Source organism: Hemitrygon akajei, chromosome 2 (genome assembly GCF_048418815.1).
Source record: "Hemitrygon akajei chromosome 2, sHemAka1.3, whole genome shotgun sequence".
Taxonomy (NCBI): Eukaryota; Metazoa; Chordata; class Chondrichthyes; order Myliobatiformes; family Dasyatidae; genus Hemitrygon; species Hemitrygon akajei.
Genome location: NC_133125.1, coordinates 25,259,077 through 25,278,144, shown reverse-complemented (window position 1 = coordinate 25,278,144; position 19,068 = coordinate 25,259,077). Strand labels below are relative to the sequence as shown.

Here is a 19,068-nt window from a genome sequence, read left to right as displayed (position 1 = left end):
CAACACTCCATAAAACAATTAGCAGCTGGCCTGCAATTAATTGATAACCCCCGTAAATTGCACAGGACTTTTCCACTGCTAAACAATGGATTATAGCTCATGCAAGATATGAAATTAGCTGCGTGGTCAAGGTTTTCTGCACCAGTAGTGGTGCAGAAATAAATAAATAAGCAATACATAAGCATGTATTAAATAAGCAATACATATTCCTTTACAGTCTACATCATGACCAGTCTAATCGGTGCAAAAACATTATACAAGTCAGCACTTGTCCCATTATTAGCAGGCAGATAACTCACTCTATAATTTGTGCACAGAAAACAGACACAAATCAATACCACTAACACCCAAACATTCAGGACGACAGTCCCCTGATCGAAAAGTTGGTCCTCTGTACCTCCCTCTGCAATTGGATCCTCGACTTCCTAACCGGAAGACCACAATCTGTGCGGATTGGTGATAACATCTCCTCCCCACTGGCAAACAACATTGGTGCATTTCCGGGATGTGTGCTAATCCCACTGTTCTACTTTGTCTAAACCCACGATTGTGTGGCTAGACTCAGCTCATAGGCCATCTATAAAGTTGCTGATGATACAACGTTTGTTGGAAGAATCTCAGATGGAGAGGAGAGGGCATACAGGAGCGAGATATACCAGCTAGTTGAGTGGTATTGCAGCAATAACCTTGCACTCAACTTTAGTAAGACCAAAGAGCTGATTGTGGACCTCAGAAAGGGTTGGACAAGAAAATAAGAGCAAATCCTCAAAAAGGGATCAGAAGTGGAGAGAGTGAGCAATTTCAAGTTCCTGGGTGTCAATATCTCTGAGCATCTAACCTGGTCCCAACATATTAAGGCAACTATAAAGAAGGCAAGACAGCAGCTATATTTCATTAGTAGTTTGAGGAGGTTTTTTTCCCCCAACTAAAACACTTGAAAACTTCTATAGATGTACCGTGGAGGGGCATTCTAATGTGCTGCATCACTTCTGGTGTAGGGGGTGGGAGGGCTAATGTACCGGATTGAATGAAGCTACAGAAAGTTGTATAATCAGTCAGCTCCATCATGTTGTATCCAAGATATCTTCAAGGACTGGTGTGTCAAAAAGGCGATGCCCATTACTGAGGACTCCCATCAGCCAGGACATGTCCCCTTCACACTGTTACCCCCAGGAAACAGGTTCAAAAGCCTGTAGGCACACACTCAGTGATTCAGGAACAGCTCCTTCCCCTCTGCCACACGATTCCTAAATGGACATTGAACCCATGAACACTACCTCACTACTTTATTTGTGTTTTTGCACTATTTTTAATTTAACTATTTAATATACATATACATATACTTACTGTAATTCATTTATTTATTCTTTCCTATAATTATCATGTATTGCATTGTACTGCTGCTGCAAAGTTAACAAATTTCATGACATACGCTGGTGATATTAAACCTGATTCTGATTCTGAACTGTCAGGGCATGGAATTGAACAGTACCCCAAGAGTCGAGAATAACATTATACCATTATTGATTCCTATTCCTCAAAATCAAATTTACAGTGGTGTGCTGGCATTTTAATTCTTCTATAGGACAGCCATTTATTTTCTCCCTCTTTCTCAGGCTACCTTTGTTCCATACTGACTGTGTCATTTGTCAACAGTTTTTCTCATACACCTTGTATTCATTCAAATTTAATTGGAATCTAACTGCTCAATCTCTAGGTTCTCTGATATCTTTTTGTAATCTGTTGAGAGTTATAACGCCTGTTTGGCATCTAATACAAATTTTATCAGAGCAGCTTGCAAGGCCAAAATATTCACTCAGAGGGTGGCGAGTTCTGGTTTAAGATGGCGCGACTGAAGACAAGTGACAACTTACTGGTGGTTCCCAAAGCAAGAAACACAACTAAACACTTTATTATAATACTTTTTCTCTTTAAAAAAGATTATGGTGAATGATCAACGCAAACACTAAAGAGGTGAGTGAAGCGAGGCTGACTCGAGGGTTGAGGCATGTGGGTATGATGCAAAGTCAGAGTGAGGTCAAGGCATGTTCACGGAGAAGTGGTTGGAGCAAGGTCGAAACATGGTTGGGATGGAGTTGGGGTGTGCAAAGCAGAGAAAAGTCAAACCCCGTTCATCTAAACCAAGAGCAAGGTCTGATCTATCTAAACGCCAGGACTATTGGGAAGGGCTGAGGACCAGCCAAGATGTGGCGGTGGGGTCCAGGATCAGAGCGTATTGATGCAACAGGGCCGGGGTCCCAGAGTGAAGAATGGCCTGACGTTTGCACAATTTAAACGCCAGGCCAGATGAATTGAAAAGGCAGGGTGTCGGGCCTAGGGGCGAGGGTTGGTCTGGTTCTGTGCACCGCTCCGCAACGTTTGCTGGGCTCTTCGCTGCTCTAAGGCCGAGGCTGTGGGCCTGCTCCGGGCTTCGGGTCTGTGAGCTCCGCAATGTTTTGTTCCATCGTATGATGAACTGAGGCCGAGGCTGTGGGCCTGCTCTGACTGCCCTGCGCTTCGTGTCCTTTAGTGCCGAATGCCATTGCTCACTTTCATTGTTGGCATGGTTTGAGTTTTGTTTTTCCCTCTCTGCACATTGGGTGCATGTTGGTCTTTTTGTTAATGGGTTCTTTTGGGTCTCTTGCTTTGTGGATTTCAAGGTTGTATAATGTATACACACTTCGATAATAAACGTACTTTGCATTTTGAGACTGTGGAATGAGCTGCCAGCAGAAGTGATGAACGCAGCTTTGATTTCAACATTTAAGAGAACACTGGATAAGTACATGGAAAAGAGAAAGGTTCTGGTCCAGGTGCAAATTGATAGGAATAGCAGAATAATATTTTGGCATGAACTAGATGGGCCGAGGGGTCTGTTTCTGTACTGAGTGCTCTATGACTCTATCAGTGAAAACAATGTAAACCAGCAGCCTTACGCAGGTCTTTGTGTTAAATTGCCTTCCACCCTCCTCTGACCAGAATAATTTTATCCTTCAGACCTACTCTTTGGCTTCTATCATCGTGACAATCATACATCTGCCTCTTCGATCTCTAGTTCCACATGCACGAATGAATCTATTCTTGCCTACTTCTTCAACTTTTCCCTCAAGACTGCTTCAATGCAAGAACAAGCGTTTCCGTTCGAAGACGTGTACTTCTACGAGTGATGCTCCTTCTAAGATGTGTACGTGCACACATCTTTCGCTACTAGCGCACAGAGGAATTTAAACTGCGCACAAAAAGCTGACACCCTCCACCTCATTGCCACATGCCGTATATTTCACCATCGTACAGAAGCACATTTCCTTTTCTGATTTCTGCTGCGGCCAGAGTTGGCAAATTGGAGTTTGTGATGATTTTAGAACTGGCTTATTTATACCGTTCTAATTGAAGGAATTATTCGGCGTGCACATGTTGTCATCACTGGGCACAAAGTTGCACAGCAGCAGATTTTTGCATGCACTGGTCATTACAGACTAGAGGGAATATCGTCTATAAGTATGATGTTGTTACTCTTGCAGAGTTAAAATTTGCAAAACATAGCCATGCACAAAAATATCAAATGAAATAATAGGTATAAATAACAATTACAGTTACCTCTATGCCATTGTAAGTTGTGTTAATGTAACTATAGTCAGCAATAACAAAAGCCAGTAAATAGGTAGACATCTTCACGGTGGTGTCAAATGTTGTAACTTGCCACGTACCATCCTCTTCCAGTCTTTCAGAAAAATCTAAAAATACAAAAAAAAATTCAGCTTAAATAGGTTATTGCAGTGGTAAAAAAAAGTGCTGGCAATTGTACTGATCCTATGTAACTACTCAGGAATTTTTGTCTGTACTGAAATTTTTGGACCGTATTAATAGGCTTCCTCTCAGAATTTCCTGAAAGAATTTCCTATTGCTTAACGGTTTCCCTTGTGAGTCAAGCCATTATTTTGACTAAAGGTCATTGGAAGAAATTGGGCCAAGGAAGTGAGAAACCTTTGCATCTACGATTTCAGAGAGAAAATGGGCTGCAAGTCAGTGATGGCAGAGCCAGTGATTAATTTTATAATCTTGAACTTTGAAATTTTTGGATTATACCCAGAACACAACTTCATAAAACATGATTGTCTAGAAATTGGAGGTCACTCTTTATTGGAGTAACATTGGATGATGTTTACGGTATTAACTCTCAATCAGAATGCTTTCAAAAAAATCATGAAAAGGTCTAAAAAAATTGTTCTAAAGAGTGTTTTTGCAGCTTCTAAACAAGATCATGTGCTAAAATATGACATGTTTAGTTCCTAACAAACACTTAATGAGTCATTTCAAATTGCTGAGACTTTGTGTACATGATCATTGGAATGGGGACAAGAGCTCAGTGGAGTAATCCCCGTGACAGTCACAACAGATGGAGAGAAAGAGGACATGGTGCTCTCTGGTGTACATGGACATTCCCCACACAACCATCTGCTGAGTGAGTCCCGTGCCAGGGGAACTTCCACATCACAGTGGGAAAGAGATGGGTCAAGGACGCAAGGATAGGTGGCATCCAGCTCTGCTGCACGTTGTATAAAAACACTGCAAATCAGCGAAAGAGCAACCAGCAATAAACTTCCCATCATTTTCAATTTTGAAAACGGAAACTGGCAGATCTTGTACAACAGACACCAGTATAAGTGCAGATCTTTTCACTGATGTCACACTGGTGACCTCAGCACCATGTCCTCCTAGTCCTTTTCAGTTTGGCTGGCCCGCGGTGTCATACGTTCCCTCTGCCCGTTTTTGCTGAACTTCTTTGTGTTCCTAGTTCAGAGGGTCCAAATTCACACTGCAAACCCATGGGCTTAGGATTCTCATGATGTTGTGAGGACATTACGCATTTTAAAGAGGTTTTGAGAAAATACTTGAATCTTTTCCTCTGTCCACCTCGCAATTTTATACCGCGACAGAGTTCTGAAGAGGGCGTCTGTTTCTCAAATCATACATGCAAACCATAGGACCTGCCCAGCTGCATTGAATAAGTGCAATTAGAGATTCGATGCTAGTGAACTTGGCTTTGAGAGGAAACTGATTACAACTCACTTATTGTTCCAGTAGATTTGTTCGATTTTGCAGGAACAAAACGGCTCTTATCTTCAGGTGTCCGTGAAGGAAGTTCTTGTGTCTCAGAGGCTGCATGCAACAGTGGAATGAGCTGCAGTGGTAAACGTACTTCCCATGGTAAGAGAAGTTTAGATTGCTACATGATGAGAGGGGTTTGGAAGGATATGGTCCAGGAGTGGGAAGATAAGACTAGGCAGGAAAACAGGTGAGGAAAGACTAGATGGGCCAAAAGGCGCTTCTATGCTGTAGTGCTCTATAAGTGTACGACTCTAAGCAGCAATAAAGCTTTGTGCCAGATTTGGGGCTCTCATCTTCCAATAGTCAAGAACGAGAGACAGCCAACACTCACAGTACGAAACACTTCACAAAATTCATCAACTGTGACTCTGTCCTTGACATGAGCCTCTTTGCATCCACCTCACGGCAAACTATTTGGTCCAGTATCCCTGACCAACAAGAAGTTAAAAAGGCCGCATGCCAATTGAAAATCTACAGGACACTGGTAGCACACCGCATTCATGCTGAAGTTTTAAATCTTGGCTTCAGTCACAACTTCAGGGACCCATATCTACTCATGCCAGAATAATAGTACCTGTAACACCCTGAGAAAGGTTTCACTGCTAATCTAATGGTTTTTCTGTAGCAGCAATGTTTGGGCTATGGCTAGAGATTGCGGGGGCTTTGGAATGTGCACTGTCCAATGAACGGAGTGCTTTTTTCTTGTTGTGTGGCTGAGAACGATGTGATCTGGGTCTTTTGTTCAGCAAGAGATGAAGAGAGAAGCAGAAAGGAGCGGTCATAAACAGCAGGATGGAGTGGACTTGGAGTGGGGCCAGGAGTCGACGAAGCCCAGGGAAATCGATGGAGGACCAGCAGAAGGGAAACCGTGAGCTCCAACTTGGGCACACTAGACTGTTTCATTAAAATGGGCCCCTTCTGGTTTTTCTTTACTAACCTTTTAGCGAAGGTAGGAAGTATAAAGCTAAATTGTTTAATTGCTTATGGAACACTGTCTGTTATTTCGTGGCACTGATTTGTAACGGGGGAACAGATCACACAGCATCCACACAAACAAGGGGTCTTGCACCTCAGACTTCACACGTTTGGTGGAGCCAGAGACTGTCTTCCCGAGACTGACGCTGCCTGCCGAACCTGAGGGTATCGTTCCGGGACTGATTTCGTTGGATGCTGTGTGATTGCCCTGGGCATTGAACCAGTGGGTTGTGCTGGTATAGATGCTGCTGGGGTTGAGCGGTGGTGTGCATCCACAGGGTCACCGGTAACAAATGTGCGCGTGTTGAGTGTGGTAGATATTCATACTCAGGATGAATTGTTACAACAGTGGAACTGCCTGGTACTATTGGGGCCCCAGGTGAGGGGGGGGGGCATCAACTGTGCATACTTTCTGGAAGGAGGAGAGTGTAGCAGAGCGGGCCAAATTGCAAATCAAGTCTCCCTTAGCTGGGGGTGGAGACTTCAAAGACAGGATTCTGTTGTTTCTGAGGAGTGAGGGGATGGAGTGGTCAGATTTGGATTCCCGTCCCCCAGGGAAGAGTGAGGGTTCTGAGCTAGTATCAGCCTTTACCTCACAGGCAGACGGCCCTCATTATCAGAAGCTAAGAATATAGAAGAAGAAGAAAACCCTTAACTCCGACTGGAGTCATCGGGACGTCGTCGTGACGGTGTTTTTTTAGCAGGCTTTCTAGTTTTTACGAAGCCAAGTTGGTAGCTCGACACTCAACTCATGGGGGGTGTGCAAGGGAGCCGGCTGGATTCGAACTCAGGAGCCTTCACTCCAAAGTCCGGCGCTGATGCCACTACACCACCAGCCGGCTAGCTAAGAATATACTCTGGAATAAAGCCCACTCCCGAGGGGGAAGAGGAGTATGAGAATTGGATGGAGCAGACCTCTCGGTTGTTAGATGAGTGGCAGTGCTCCGATGACGTAAAACAATAGCGACTGGTTGAAAGTTTGAGGGGGCGGGCTGCTGACATAGCGAGAGCTGTAAAGGCACAGAACCCCGTTACCGCTGCTGCGACTTACATGCAAGCACCAGGAAATGCGTTTGGTACGACAGTGCCAATGGAGCTCATGATGGGCTTTCAGAACATGCATCAGGAAAAGGGGGAGAAGCTTTCTGCTTACATCTTTCAGCTCGAGAGGCATCTTGTAACGCAGAGGGGCCATTCAGGTGGCTGAGGAGAATCAGTTAAGAATGGACCAAACAGTAAAGGGCACCCAGGCCTTGATTGCTTGAGGTCTCCAACTGTCTTGTAACCCTCCCCCTCTCTTTTGTTGAGCTGATCAGAGAGGTACGGGAGGAGAAGAATGCACTGAAGGTGCGGGAGGGCTCTGTCAGCAGGGTACAGTCCTCAGCAGTAGCCCCTTGTGTTGAAGTGACCACAGATAGCCCAACCTGAGGAGTAGTAAAGGAGATCGTGGCAGAGCTGAGAACTGAGATGTCCCAGTTGTTATCAACGAGCGTGGCCCATATGATAGGGAGACATTCCTAAGGGAATGTGCTACGTAGAGGACTGCTAGTGGCCAGGGTCCTGGGAGAAGGCGAGCAGCCGGTGTTGTCTATTATAACTGTGGTGAAGAGGGGTACTTCAGGTGGGAGTGTGAACGACGGGAAACCCCTCAGAAAGTGAGCCCCTTGGGTGCCTAAGCAAAGAAAGATATCAGGAAACTTAGAGGAGACCCAGCGAGAGAACGGCCTGGTGTCTCGGGGGAACACATTCCCAGCAATATACCAAGGAACCCTTGAAAGCAAAAGAGCCTATTCCTGAAGGCTTCGTGGGACCAAGCTCCAGTGTATCACATGGATAGAGGGTATTTATGCTAAAGCCATACTCGACACTGGGCCGCAGGTCACGTTGTTGTACCATTCGTTCTACAAACCGGTATCTGACGTATTTAGCATTGACACCACTCGGTGTACCAGAAATCTGGGGTCTTAGTGCAGGTGATTATCCATACGATAGTTATTTGTCAGTGAAGCTGGAGTTTTTGGAGGCCGATGTGGGAAGGGCTGAGGTCCTTGATACATTAACGCTGGTTTGTCCGGACCTCGATGAGAAGGGCGGCATTTCAATTGTGGCGGGGACCTCCTCTGTGAGGAGGCTCATGGGGGCCTGCAAGGAGAAAGCTGGTGAGAGCTTTCTGAGAACATAGCCTGTTCACCCAGTGTTGTGAGCTGCTTTTGAGGAAGTGCGTGGCTGCATTGGGCCGGATACCGAGCTTAGACAAGGGGCTGTGTGGTTCACCCAGTCAAATCTAATGGTGTTAATGGCCCGGGGAAGTAGCGAGAGTGATCGGGACCCTTAAATTTCCCGGCATGCCTGAGGGCGAGGCCCTCTTAGTGGATGCTCCAGAAGACCTTGAGGAGGAGTTGGGATTACCTGCTGGGGTACTGGTGAGGCCCGAGCTGCAGAAACCCTCAGTTGTACAGGCAAACAGGATGGCAGTGATTGTCAGGAACACTGCAAAGAGGGAGGTTACTTTTAAGTGGGGGATGCCCCTGGAGCATGTCTAGCATGCCAGTGACACTAACCAGGGAGAAACCCTCTGCAAAGGGGGGGGGGAAGGTTGGCCGCTGAGTCATTCAACTTTGGGGACTTCCCGGCACCTGCGGGTTGGAAGAGCAGGTCGATAGAGAAGATGTTGAAGCTGGAAGGTGTCTTTTCCATTGACAAGTTTGATGTGGGTTGTTCCAAGAGCACGCGTCACACTATCCGGGTGACCAAGGACACCCCATTCAGAGAGAGGCTGAAGCAACTGGCCCCTGCAGTGGTGGAAGATGTTTAGCAGCATTTGTGTAAGCTGAAGGAAGCTGGGATCATCACGGAGTCCCGAAGCTCCTATGCATCCCCAATAGTAGTGGCCAAGAAGAAGAATGGGAAGGTACAGATGTGTGTGGACTGTAGGACTCTGAACAGGCACACCATCCCTGACCAGTATACTGTCCCCAGGATTGAAGACGCACTGGCCTGCCTGTGTGGTGTGAAGTGGTTCAGTGTGCTGGACTTGAGGAGTGGATATTACCAGATTCCCATGAGTGAGGCCGACAAAGAGAAGATGGCATTTATATGTCCCCTGGGATTCTTCCAGTTTGAAAGGATGCCCCAGGGCATATCAGGAGCCCCTGCAAACTTCCAGCGGGTCACAGTGAAAACGGTGGAGGATATGAACTTGCTTGAGGTATTGGTGTATCTGGATGACCTCATAGTGTTTGGGTCCACCTTGGAGGAACACGAAGCGAGGCTACTGAAGGTGCTGGGCCGCCTGAAAGCTGAAGGGTTAAAACTTTCCCTGGACAAGTGCCAGTTCTGCAAGATGTCTGTCAGCTATGTTGGGCACATAGTCTCATGAAATGGAGTAGTTACAGACCTGTCTAAGATAGAGACGGTGACCACATGGCCAAAGCACCAGACTGTGAGCACTTTGCTTGGGTTCTGTGGGTACTATCGGAGGTTCATGAAGGGCTACACAAAAGTGAGTCACTCTTTAAATCAGCTTCTGTTTTGTTACCCTCCCTTGGGGAAGAAAAAGGAGGAGGACAAAAGGAGAGGAGCGTAAAGAGTATCTTAGCCCTTTGGAGCCTTTTGGACCAAGGTGGATGTGAAAAGTGAAGATGCCTTTCATTCACTGACGGAGCTGCTGAACCAGGCGCCTGTGCTGGCTTTTGCAGACCCCCCGATTGCCATATATACAGCATATGGATGTCAGCAGACAGGACTTAGGGGGTGTCCTGTTTCAGGATCAGGGCACTGGGCTGAGACGTTGTGTTTGTCAGAGTGAGTCTGTCACCCTCTGAGAAAAACTATCCCACGCACAAGTTGGAGTTTCTGGCATTGAAATGGGCGGTGGTGGATAAGCTGAGTGACTACCTCTGTGGTGCCAAGTTTGAGGTGAGGATGGAAAATCATCCCCTACCTTGTATCCTGACCTCGGTGAAACTGGATGCCACAGGTGGTTGGCGCCATTGTCTGCCTATGACTTCAGCCTGAAGTACTGGCTGGGAAGCAGGAACATTGATGCTGATGCTTTGTCCCGACGTGCATATGAAGGGCTGGACAGTGACGAAGAGTGGGAGAGCATTCCTGCCCCAGGGGTGAAAGCCATGTGTCGGTTTCTCATCATGGTGAAGGCAGACGGAAGACAAGGGCAAGATCGAGCGGTAGATCAATTGGGAGCTTCTGGTGACCCCACTCCACAAGTTTACTGTAACCTGACTGCTCTGAAGACAAACCAGTTACCAGAATTGAGTCCTGGGGAGGTGGCAGCTGCTCAGCAAGATGACCTGGGCATCGGTACCATTTGGTCAGCGGTTGAAACGGGAGACATGGCCGAAGCGGAGAAGATGAAACACACCACGGTGCCTCCATTACTGAGAGAATGGCCCAGATTGGAGTTGAGGAACCGGATCCTATAACAGGTCACATCACCTTCGGACTGACCTCGGCGTTTCCAGCTGGTTCTACCTGAGAAGTATCGGAGGATTGTGTTGAGGTCACTTCCTGATGATTCTGGACATTTGTGGGTTGAAAAGACCTGTGGATTGCTCAGAGATCGGTTTTACTGGCCCGAATGAAGCCAGTGATCGAAGAATACTGCGTCGTGCATTCGATGCATACGGAGGAAGACGCTGCCTACGAGGGCAGCTCCATTGTCCCACTTGCAGAGTGCAGGGCCCCTGGACCCGGTGTGTATGGATTTCCCGTCTATAGAGCCAGATGACATCAACGTGGCGAACGTCTTAGTCATCACGGATCACTGCATCAGATATGCACAGGTTTTCCCTACCAAGGATCAGGGGGCATCCATGTTGGCCAAAGTGTTATGGGAGAAGTATTTCATTTATTATGCCCAATCCAGTTAGATACACAGTGATCAGGGACAGGATTTCAAGAGTAGGCTCATCTGTGAGTTACTGAGCATGCTCGGAGTCGAGAAGTCGAGGACTACCCCTTATCACCTGCAGGGACTGACGAGGAAGGCCTGCGCTGAAGACTTATCTGAAATACGCATCTGATATGAGAAGGGAGCTGAAAAAGACTTATGAATCAGCTGGTGTCAAAGAATCAGGAGACGACGGATAGGCCGGCCTATGTAGCACCGGAGGAACAGAGTGTGGCCCCTACCACCTTGGGGAGTTATGTCACTGCCTTTTACAGCTGGATTGGACTTTGTGCTTTGCAGGAGGGGTTGGCAAATTATCTCAATGTCATGAGGACATGACTAAATTTGGTGGATGGAGAGTATAATGCCCTGGGAAAGGTTTCATTGCTAAGGTAATGGTTTTTCTGTAGCAGCAGTGCTTGGGTTATGGCGAGAGATAACGGGGGCTTTGGAATTTGTGCTGTCCAATGAAGGGAGTGTTTTTCTTGCTGTGTGCCTGAGGACGAGGTGATCTGGGTCTCTGTTTGACGACAGATCAAGAGAGAAGATGCCAGAAAGGAGAGGTCGTAGACACCAGAAAGGACTGGACTTGGAGTGGGGCCAGGAGTCGACGAAGCCCGGGGTAATCGATGGAGGATGAGCGGAAGGGAAGGCATGAGCAACTTGTGCACATCAGACTGTTTCACTAAAATGAGACCTTTTCTTTTTGTTTTTCTTTACTTCCCTTTAGTCAAATTAAGAATTATGAAGCTAAATTATTTAATTGCATCTGGAGAGTACTCACAAGTCTGTTATTTCGTGGTACTGATCTGTAACGGGGGAACAGATCACACAGCATCCACACAAACAAGAGGTTTTGCACCTCAGATTTCGCATGTTTGGCAAGGCCACAAACTGCCTTCCTTTGACTAATGCCGCTGGCTGAACTTGAGGGTTGTATACCTATCTCCAAGAAAGTAGACAAATCCAAAAGCAGTAACTACAGAGAATTTTTCTGCAGTCTGCTGCAGGGCTCTCCTCACCAGTAACTGAAGGGCTGCTCTTTGAATAACATTTTGGAGACCGTGCATCCAAAGGCACAGTGGACATGATCTTCACCACGTGCCAACTCGGAGAGAAATGCATCAGCAGCTTACCAAGTTCAAAGTCAAATCAAAGTATGTATACATTACTGAGTGCTACCTTGAGATTTATTTTCTTGCAAGCTTTCTTGATCTCATAAAATCCTCAGAATCTTATTATTAACCATCTTTGAATTCAGCTGTCCTCAGAAATCTGTTCCACCTAACATCCATTTTACGACAGCACACAGGCCTTGCTCTTGAACAACTTCAACTATCCAAATTAACATCATAATTGCTAACACGAGGAAATCTGCAGATGCTGGAAATTCAAACAACAACACACACAAAATGCTGGTGGAACACAGCAGGCCAGGCAGCATCTATAGGGAGAAGCGCTGTCGACGTTTCGGGCTGAGACCCTTCGTCAGGATCATAATTGCTATTCAGTTGACTCAACACGCAGCACCTTTTACTAGACGTCTATATAGAAACTGCCAGGGTAGCCAGCCAGCCAGTGGTGTGGTGATATCAGCACTGGACTTCGTGGGAAGTGGTCCCGGGTTCAAGTCCAGCCAGCTCCTCAGCCATGATTTCCATCCACTCTGGGTTGAGCATCGAGCTGGCAACTCGGCCTCGTAAAAAGAACAGATAAAATACTAAAGAAACGGCAAGGTTGCTGTCTGATGTGCCAAAGGGTGTGGAGAGGAATAACAACTTTAATAAATACTGACATAATATTTTCAATGTCTCCCATGATATAAGATTCCTGTAAATGCTAATAGAACTTTATTAACAACTCTTATTAAAAAGATTCACTCTTGCTTAGTAAATACAGTTTGAATATCATCCATGTACCTATTCACATATCTAATTGAAAAATCTCATAGAGGTGTTCATAAACAGTGAGCTGTTTCATAATTTCACTGGAGATAACATTTACCTTCATCTTGCCAAAGAATCATCCACCTGTTATTCAGCCTAAACAATTTTCATTTCTATTCTGAAGATGTTAACAACATGACAGATGGCCAGTCTGTTCCGTCAATGTACTGGCAAAGCTGTAAAGAAAGGAGCTATCCATTCCTTTCATCACACGTTGGTGTCAACTTTTACCAATTAGAAATTGTTAGCTTTCAGTTTCCTTTGTATTTAAACCCCAGCCCGTGTGAAATCAGGCACACACCAATGAGGAAAAAGGTAACCTAAGCTTCGCTGTGCTGATGTGCATGCATAAAAGTGAAATGAGTTTACCTACTGTGCCCACTGCTCCCGGTGTGACCTCCTGTATGTCAGTGAGACCCGACGTAGATTGGGAGACCGCTTCGCCAAGCCCCTGCCAGAAGAAGCGAGATCTTCCAGTGCCCACCAACTTTAATTCCACTTCCCATTCCGATATATCTATCAATGGCCCCTTCTACTGTCGTGATGATACCACACTCAAGTTGGAGGAACAACACCTTATAGTCCATCTGGGTAGCCTCCAACATGAACATTGATTTCTTGAACTTCCGGTGATGCACCCCACCCCCCCCTTCACCATTCCCCATCCTCCTTTCCCTCCTTCCCCTTATCTCATTCCCTGTCCATCACCTCTCTCTGGTGCTCACCCCCACAATTTCTTTTTTCCATGGTCTTCTGTCCTCTCCTATCAGATTTCCCCCTTTCCAGCCCTGTATCCCCTTCACCAATCAACTTCTCAGCTCTTTTTACTTCACCCCTCCCCCTCATAGTTTCACCTAGTCTTTCTCTCTCCCCTCCCCCCCACCTTTTAAATCTACTCCTCATCTTTTTCCCTTCAGTTCTGCCAAAGGGTCTCGGCCTGAAACGTCGACTGTACTTTTTTCCATAGATGCTGCCTGGTCTGCTGAGTTTCTCCAGCATTTTGTGCGTGTTGCTTGGATTTCCGGCATCTGCAGATTCTCTCCTGCTAATGAGTTTAAATGTTTTGATTTAAGGCTCACAGAGGTACGTTCAGCATTTTCATGAACTGGATGCAAACTGACGTTAGGTAGAAAAGGTAGAACTGTAGGACAAACCTATAGGCTTCACACAAGGACAAAAAAAGAAGCCACTGAAGGTAAATCTGTCACTGTCAATCACGTATCAGGTTCAGTCACGATTATCCAGGCTTGAGGGTACAATGCACACCACTAACCTGTCATGGGGGCAGCCCACTGGGGAACACCTGCCACTATCCAGTCACAGGCACAAATCCACAGCCTCCAGACACTTGCTACCTTTTGCTCAAAGACTATTAGACTGCTTTCCGAGAAACACCCGACGACAAGAGTTTCAGTTGTCATTAACTTCTCCAATAATTGAAATACATCTAAAATCAATATTTACACCGAGTGAATGTTAAAATTTGCACATTTCTTCGTACCACGATTCACTAATTTGCCTTTACTGACGTTTAACATTTTCATTCAAAAGGCTTCAGTCCACCTCTCAACGCTTATACAGCATTGTGATGTTCTGGGCAGGCACAAAGACAACGTAGAGTGACACTTACCAGGGGGTTGCACCGTTCAGGCAGAAATTTGGACCACTGACCACCAGAGAGCCCACCATCGCTTTTTATCTCTTTTTGCATTTCTTCACCTTGGTTTTTATGCAACACGGGGGCAATTTGCTCAGGGGTGGTTAGGGCAGGGAAATAAAATATACCAGTATGTTCCTAAAATGAGGGGGCAGCTGGAATTGGAGCAAATGGTTCGGAGCAGTAGGAGCAGGGACCTTGTGTAAATCTCTGTTTCCATTGTGGTACCTTCACAGGAACCTGCAAAAAAACTCCTTCAAGACCAGTCAGTGCCTCCAGGCTCAGCGGAATAGACAAATAGACACCAAGTGACAGAATAGAAGCTTCTGTGCACTGACCTGTTCAGGGTTCGGTAGGAGTCATAACATTGCCTATTTAGCTGTTCAGTACAGTCAAGAGCTCCTAAATTCCCTCCATGGGATGGGTATGCACAAAAATGACAACTTCCAGATTTCACTCCAATTTTTTTTTGCATTGTTATTGGTAATTAAACTATACACTTAAACTACTTGACCCAATGCCCATCTGCTGTCACCACTTGCCTTAAATGCTGCAGCTGCTCGAGTCAGAGTGACCTGGCTCAAGTCTCTCCCTCAGTTTACTCAGGGAGCAGCACAAAATACTACCTCAGCTGTTCATTTCCCAGGGAATATAAGATTATAAAAACAAACTCATTTTGGGTATTTGCTCGTACAAAGGCAGCTTTCCTGAAAGGAAAAGAGGAGGGATGTGGGAACAAAATTTTAAAGAGTATTTTACTTTCTTCCATGAAAAGTAGAGAGTGAGACTACAATCCTGATACAAAAACTGCTCAATGGATTCATTACTTTTCTATTTGCCCTGGAATTAATTAACAAGGATACAGCATGAAATGTTGTTCGTATGAGAGGTGGCTAACAAATTGTAGGAAGTTGAGGAACAGAAGGATATTGATCTACAAATCCAATAGTTCTCGAAGGTGACGGATAAGGTGGTGAAGGGAGCATTGGGGGTACTTCCTTCCCGTAACCAGGACATAGAATATAAAGGGAAGAGGTGGTAGAGGTTACGGTATAATTTTATAAAATATTGGCAAGCAGGAATGCCGTCTGCAATTCTGATCACCAAACTATAGGAAGGTCATAGGTGAGGGGTGCAAAGGAAATATTCCAGATGTTGCTTGGGATGGGATGGGGTGTTACAGTTGTGAGGGAGATTGGAGTGTCAATGGAGAAAGTTGAGGAAGGAACTGATACACAAAATGTTGATAGATATAGATAGATTAGACAGTTGGAAGCCATATCATGATAGCAGAAGCGTTAAATCAGAATCAGGTTTAAAATTGCCCGCATATGTCGTGCAATCTATCCTTGCAGCAATGCAATACATGTAAACAGAGAAAAATATGAATTACAGTGTGTGTGTATATAGGAGTTAAATAAACTAAGTAGTGCAAAAATAAAAATTTTAAGAAGTAGTGAGATAGTGTCCACAGGTTCAGTATCGATTCAGAAATCAGATGGCAAAGGGGAAGAAGCTGTTCCTGAATCACTGAGTGTGTGCCTCCAGGCTCCTGTACCTCCTTCCTGATGTTAGCAATGAGAAGAGGACAGGTCCTGGGCGATGGGGGTCCTTAATGATGAATGCTGCCTTTTTGATGCATCGCTCCTCGAAGATGTCCTGGATACTACGGAGGCTAGTGCTCATGATGGAGCTGACCAAGTTTACAACTTTTTGCCGTTTAGGGGACGGGGCAAGATGTTTCGAGTGGATTCGAGGATGAACATTAACACCCAGAGGGCAGCTGGAATCTGGAACACACCACCCAAACAGATGGTGAAAACAGACTCTAAGAAGTATTTTGAGAAGCATTTGAATCACTAAGACCAAAGACTTAGTGATGGTAGAAAGGATTATTGTTGATTGGTGAGGTCATAGTGGGATGAAATGTCATTTTCTACAGTATATGACTTGCAGCATTACAAACCAGCATATGTACACATAAATTGACTTGTGTGAGTAATGTTGCTCTGAACTAGTTAGCAGAGGCACAGATTACTTGGAAAACCAAAGCAGATTTTAGAAAACTGTTTTTAACGCACTTACTCACCGATTGCTGGCATGTTAGAGAGCGCTAGAAACTGAGAATGGTGCACAAGTCTGATATCAAAGGTTGCCTTTAAAGCAGGTTCATCGAAACACGGGAAAACCTTTCGAGCATGTGTCGCTTCGAGGTGTGATGAAATGACAGATCTAATTGAAGAAAAAATAGTAATGTAAATTTTGGCTTCTCCTTTTAAGGATAAAATACAAATGGTCACAAGTACAGAGCCATTCCTGTCACTTCCAACAAACCATTTATAGACACAAGAGATTCTAAAGATGCTGGAAATCCAGAGCAACACACGCTGAAGGAAATCCGCATTCAGGAAGCCCAGAGGAACAGAGGGCACACAGTGATTACCTGCCTTGCCACTATCCTCAAAGTCCACACATTCGAAGACTTAGAAACTTCCCTGGCAACCACACCAAAACTGCCATTGGTCACTGCTCTTCACCACCTCGCCCCCATCCTCCTCCACTGGGAATACTTCCCACAACGTCCGTTGCCGCTGCGTCATTTCATCCATTGGTTATGCTCTCTGCTGAAGTTAGGAGAGAGTTGCTCAAATTATGACATGTCCCTTTCAGAGTTGGTGCAGGATCGTAGGTAGAACATTATAAATGGAAGATAATAGATTAGTTGGTAAGAATACATTTAGAAAGTTTGAAAAGTGTAATGGCATAAACTGTATAACTCTATAATAGTGACAATATTATTAATAGGAAGGAGATTCTGAGGCAGCTTATAAACCACCCAACCCACAGCTGCCACAATAGTACCTGTTAATCACCAGGGTTTAAAATGGTCCAAGGCAAGTAGACACAGGCCCCAGGCAATAGAGCCTGAGGAGGACAGCAGCTATTGCAGGGGCCTTGTGAGTTGGAAGGAGCAGTCAAATGGCACTGGGACGGTACATAATACAAGTCATCAGCCAGTGTCACACTGATACCCTTTGAGGAAGGATGATGAGGCAGAATTCTTTGAAGCTCCAATACTTCCAGCTTATAGGACCCCTTGCAGTGGCTACTTGCAAGACCATTCCTTCCTGATCAAGGAGTTAGACAAGGCAAGCATCATTAATGGCAAGTATTCTCAGAGATGGTATATATAATTATCTGGATAGACAGGGTCTGATTACGAGCAGTCAACATGGATTTGTGCGTGGAAGGTCATGTTTGACAAATCTTAGTGAATTTTTTGAAGAGATTACGAGGAAAGTTGACGAGGGTAAAGCAGTGGATGTTGTCTATATGGACTTCAGTAAGGCCTTTGACAAGATTCCACACAGAAGGTTAGTTAGGAAGGTTTAATCGTTAGATATTAATATTGAAGTAGTGAAACGGATTCAACGGTAGCTGAATGGGAGATGTCAGAGAGTAGTGGTGGATAACTGTTTGTCAGGTTGGAGGCTGGTGACTAGTGGTGTGCCTCAAGGATCTGTATTGGGTCCAATGTTGTTTGTCATATACAGCAATGATCTGGATGTTGGGGTGGTAAATTGGATTAGTAAGTATGCAAATGATACTAAGATAGGTGGCGTTGTGGATAATGAAGTAGGTTTTCAAAGCTTGCAGAGAGATTTAGGCCAGTTAGAAGAGTGGGCTGAAAGATGACAGATGGAGTTTGATGCTGATAAGTGTGAGGTGCTACATTTTGGTAGGAATAATCAAAAAGGACATACATGGTAAATGGTAGGGCATTGAGGAATGCAGTAGAATAGAATAGATCTAGGAACCTAGGAATAATAGTGCATAGTTCCCTGAAAGTGGAATCTCATGTGGATAGGGTGGTGAAGAATGCTTTTGGTACGCTGGCCTGTATAAATCAGAGCATTGAGTATAGGGGTTGGGATGTAATGTTAAAATTGTACAAGGCATTGGTGAAGCCAAATTTGGAGTATTGTGTACAGTTCTGGTCACCGAATTATAGGAAAGATGTCAACAAAATAGAGAGAATACAGAGGAGATTTACTAGAATGTTACCTGGGTTTCAGCACCTCAGTTACAGAGAAAGGTTGAACAAGTTAGGTCTTTATTCTTTGGAGTGTAGAAGGTTGAGGGGGGACTTGATAGAGGTATTTAAAATTATGAGGGGGATAGATAGAGTTGACCTGGATAGGCTTTTTCCATTGAGAGTAGGGGAGATTCAAACAAAAGGACGTGAGTTGAGAGTTAGGGGGAAAAAGTTTAAGGGTAACACGAGGGGAAATTTCTTTACGCAGAGAGTGATAGCTGTGTGGAATGAGTTTCCAGTAGGAGTGGTAAAGGCAGGTTCAATATTGTCATTTAAAGTAAAGTTGGATAGGTATATGGACAGGAAAGGAATGGAGGGTTATGGGCTGAGTGCAGGTCGGTGGGACTAGGTGAGAGTTAGTGTTCGGCACGGACTA

The 19,068-nt window shown here is 45.2% G+C and overlaps 1 protein-coding gene across 2 annotated transcripts in view; it reads right to left on the bottom strand.

The window, feature by feature from the left end:
- LOC140740049 (aminopeptidase Q-like) overlaps positions 1 to 19,068 on the bottom strand; it is a 140,730-nt gene that overhangs the window by 89,507 nt on the left and 32,155 nt on the right. For both annotated transcript variants that reach the window (XM_073068889.1, XM_073068880.1), the window contains exons 2-3: positions 16,686 to 16,828; positions 3,598 to 3,734 (exon numbers count right to left, since the gene is read on the bottom strand). In XM_073068889.1, the coding sequence (XP_072924990.1) occupies positions 3,598 to 3,734; positions 16,686 to 16,828 (280 nt within the window). The remainder of the gene's footprint in view (positions 1 to 3,597; positions 3,735 to 16,685; positions 16,829 to 19,068) is intronic.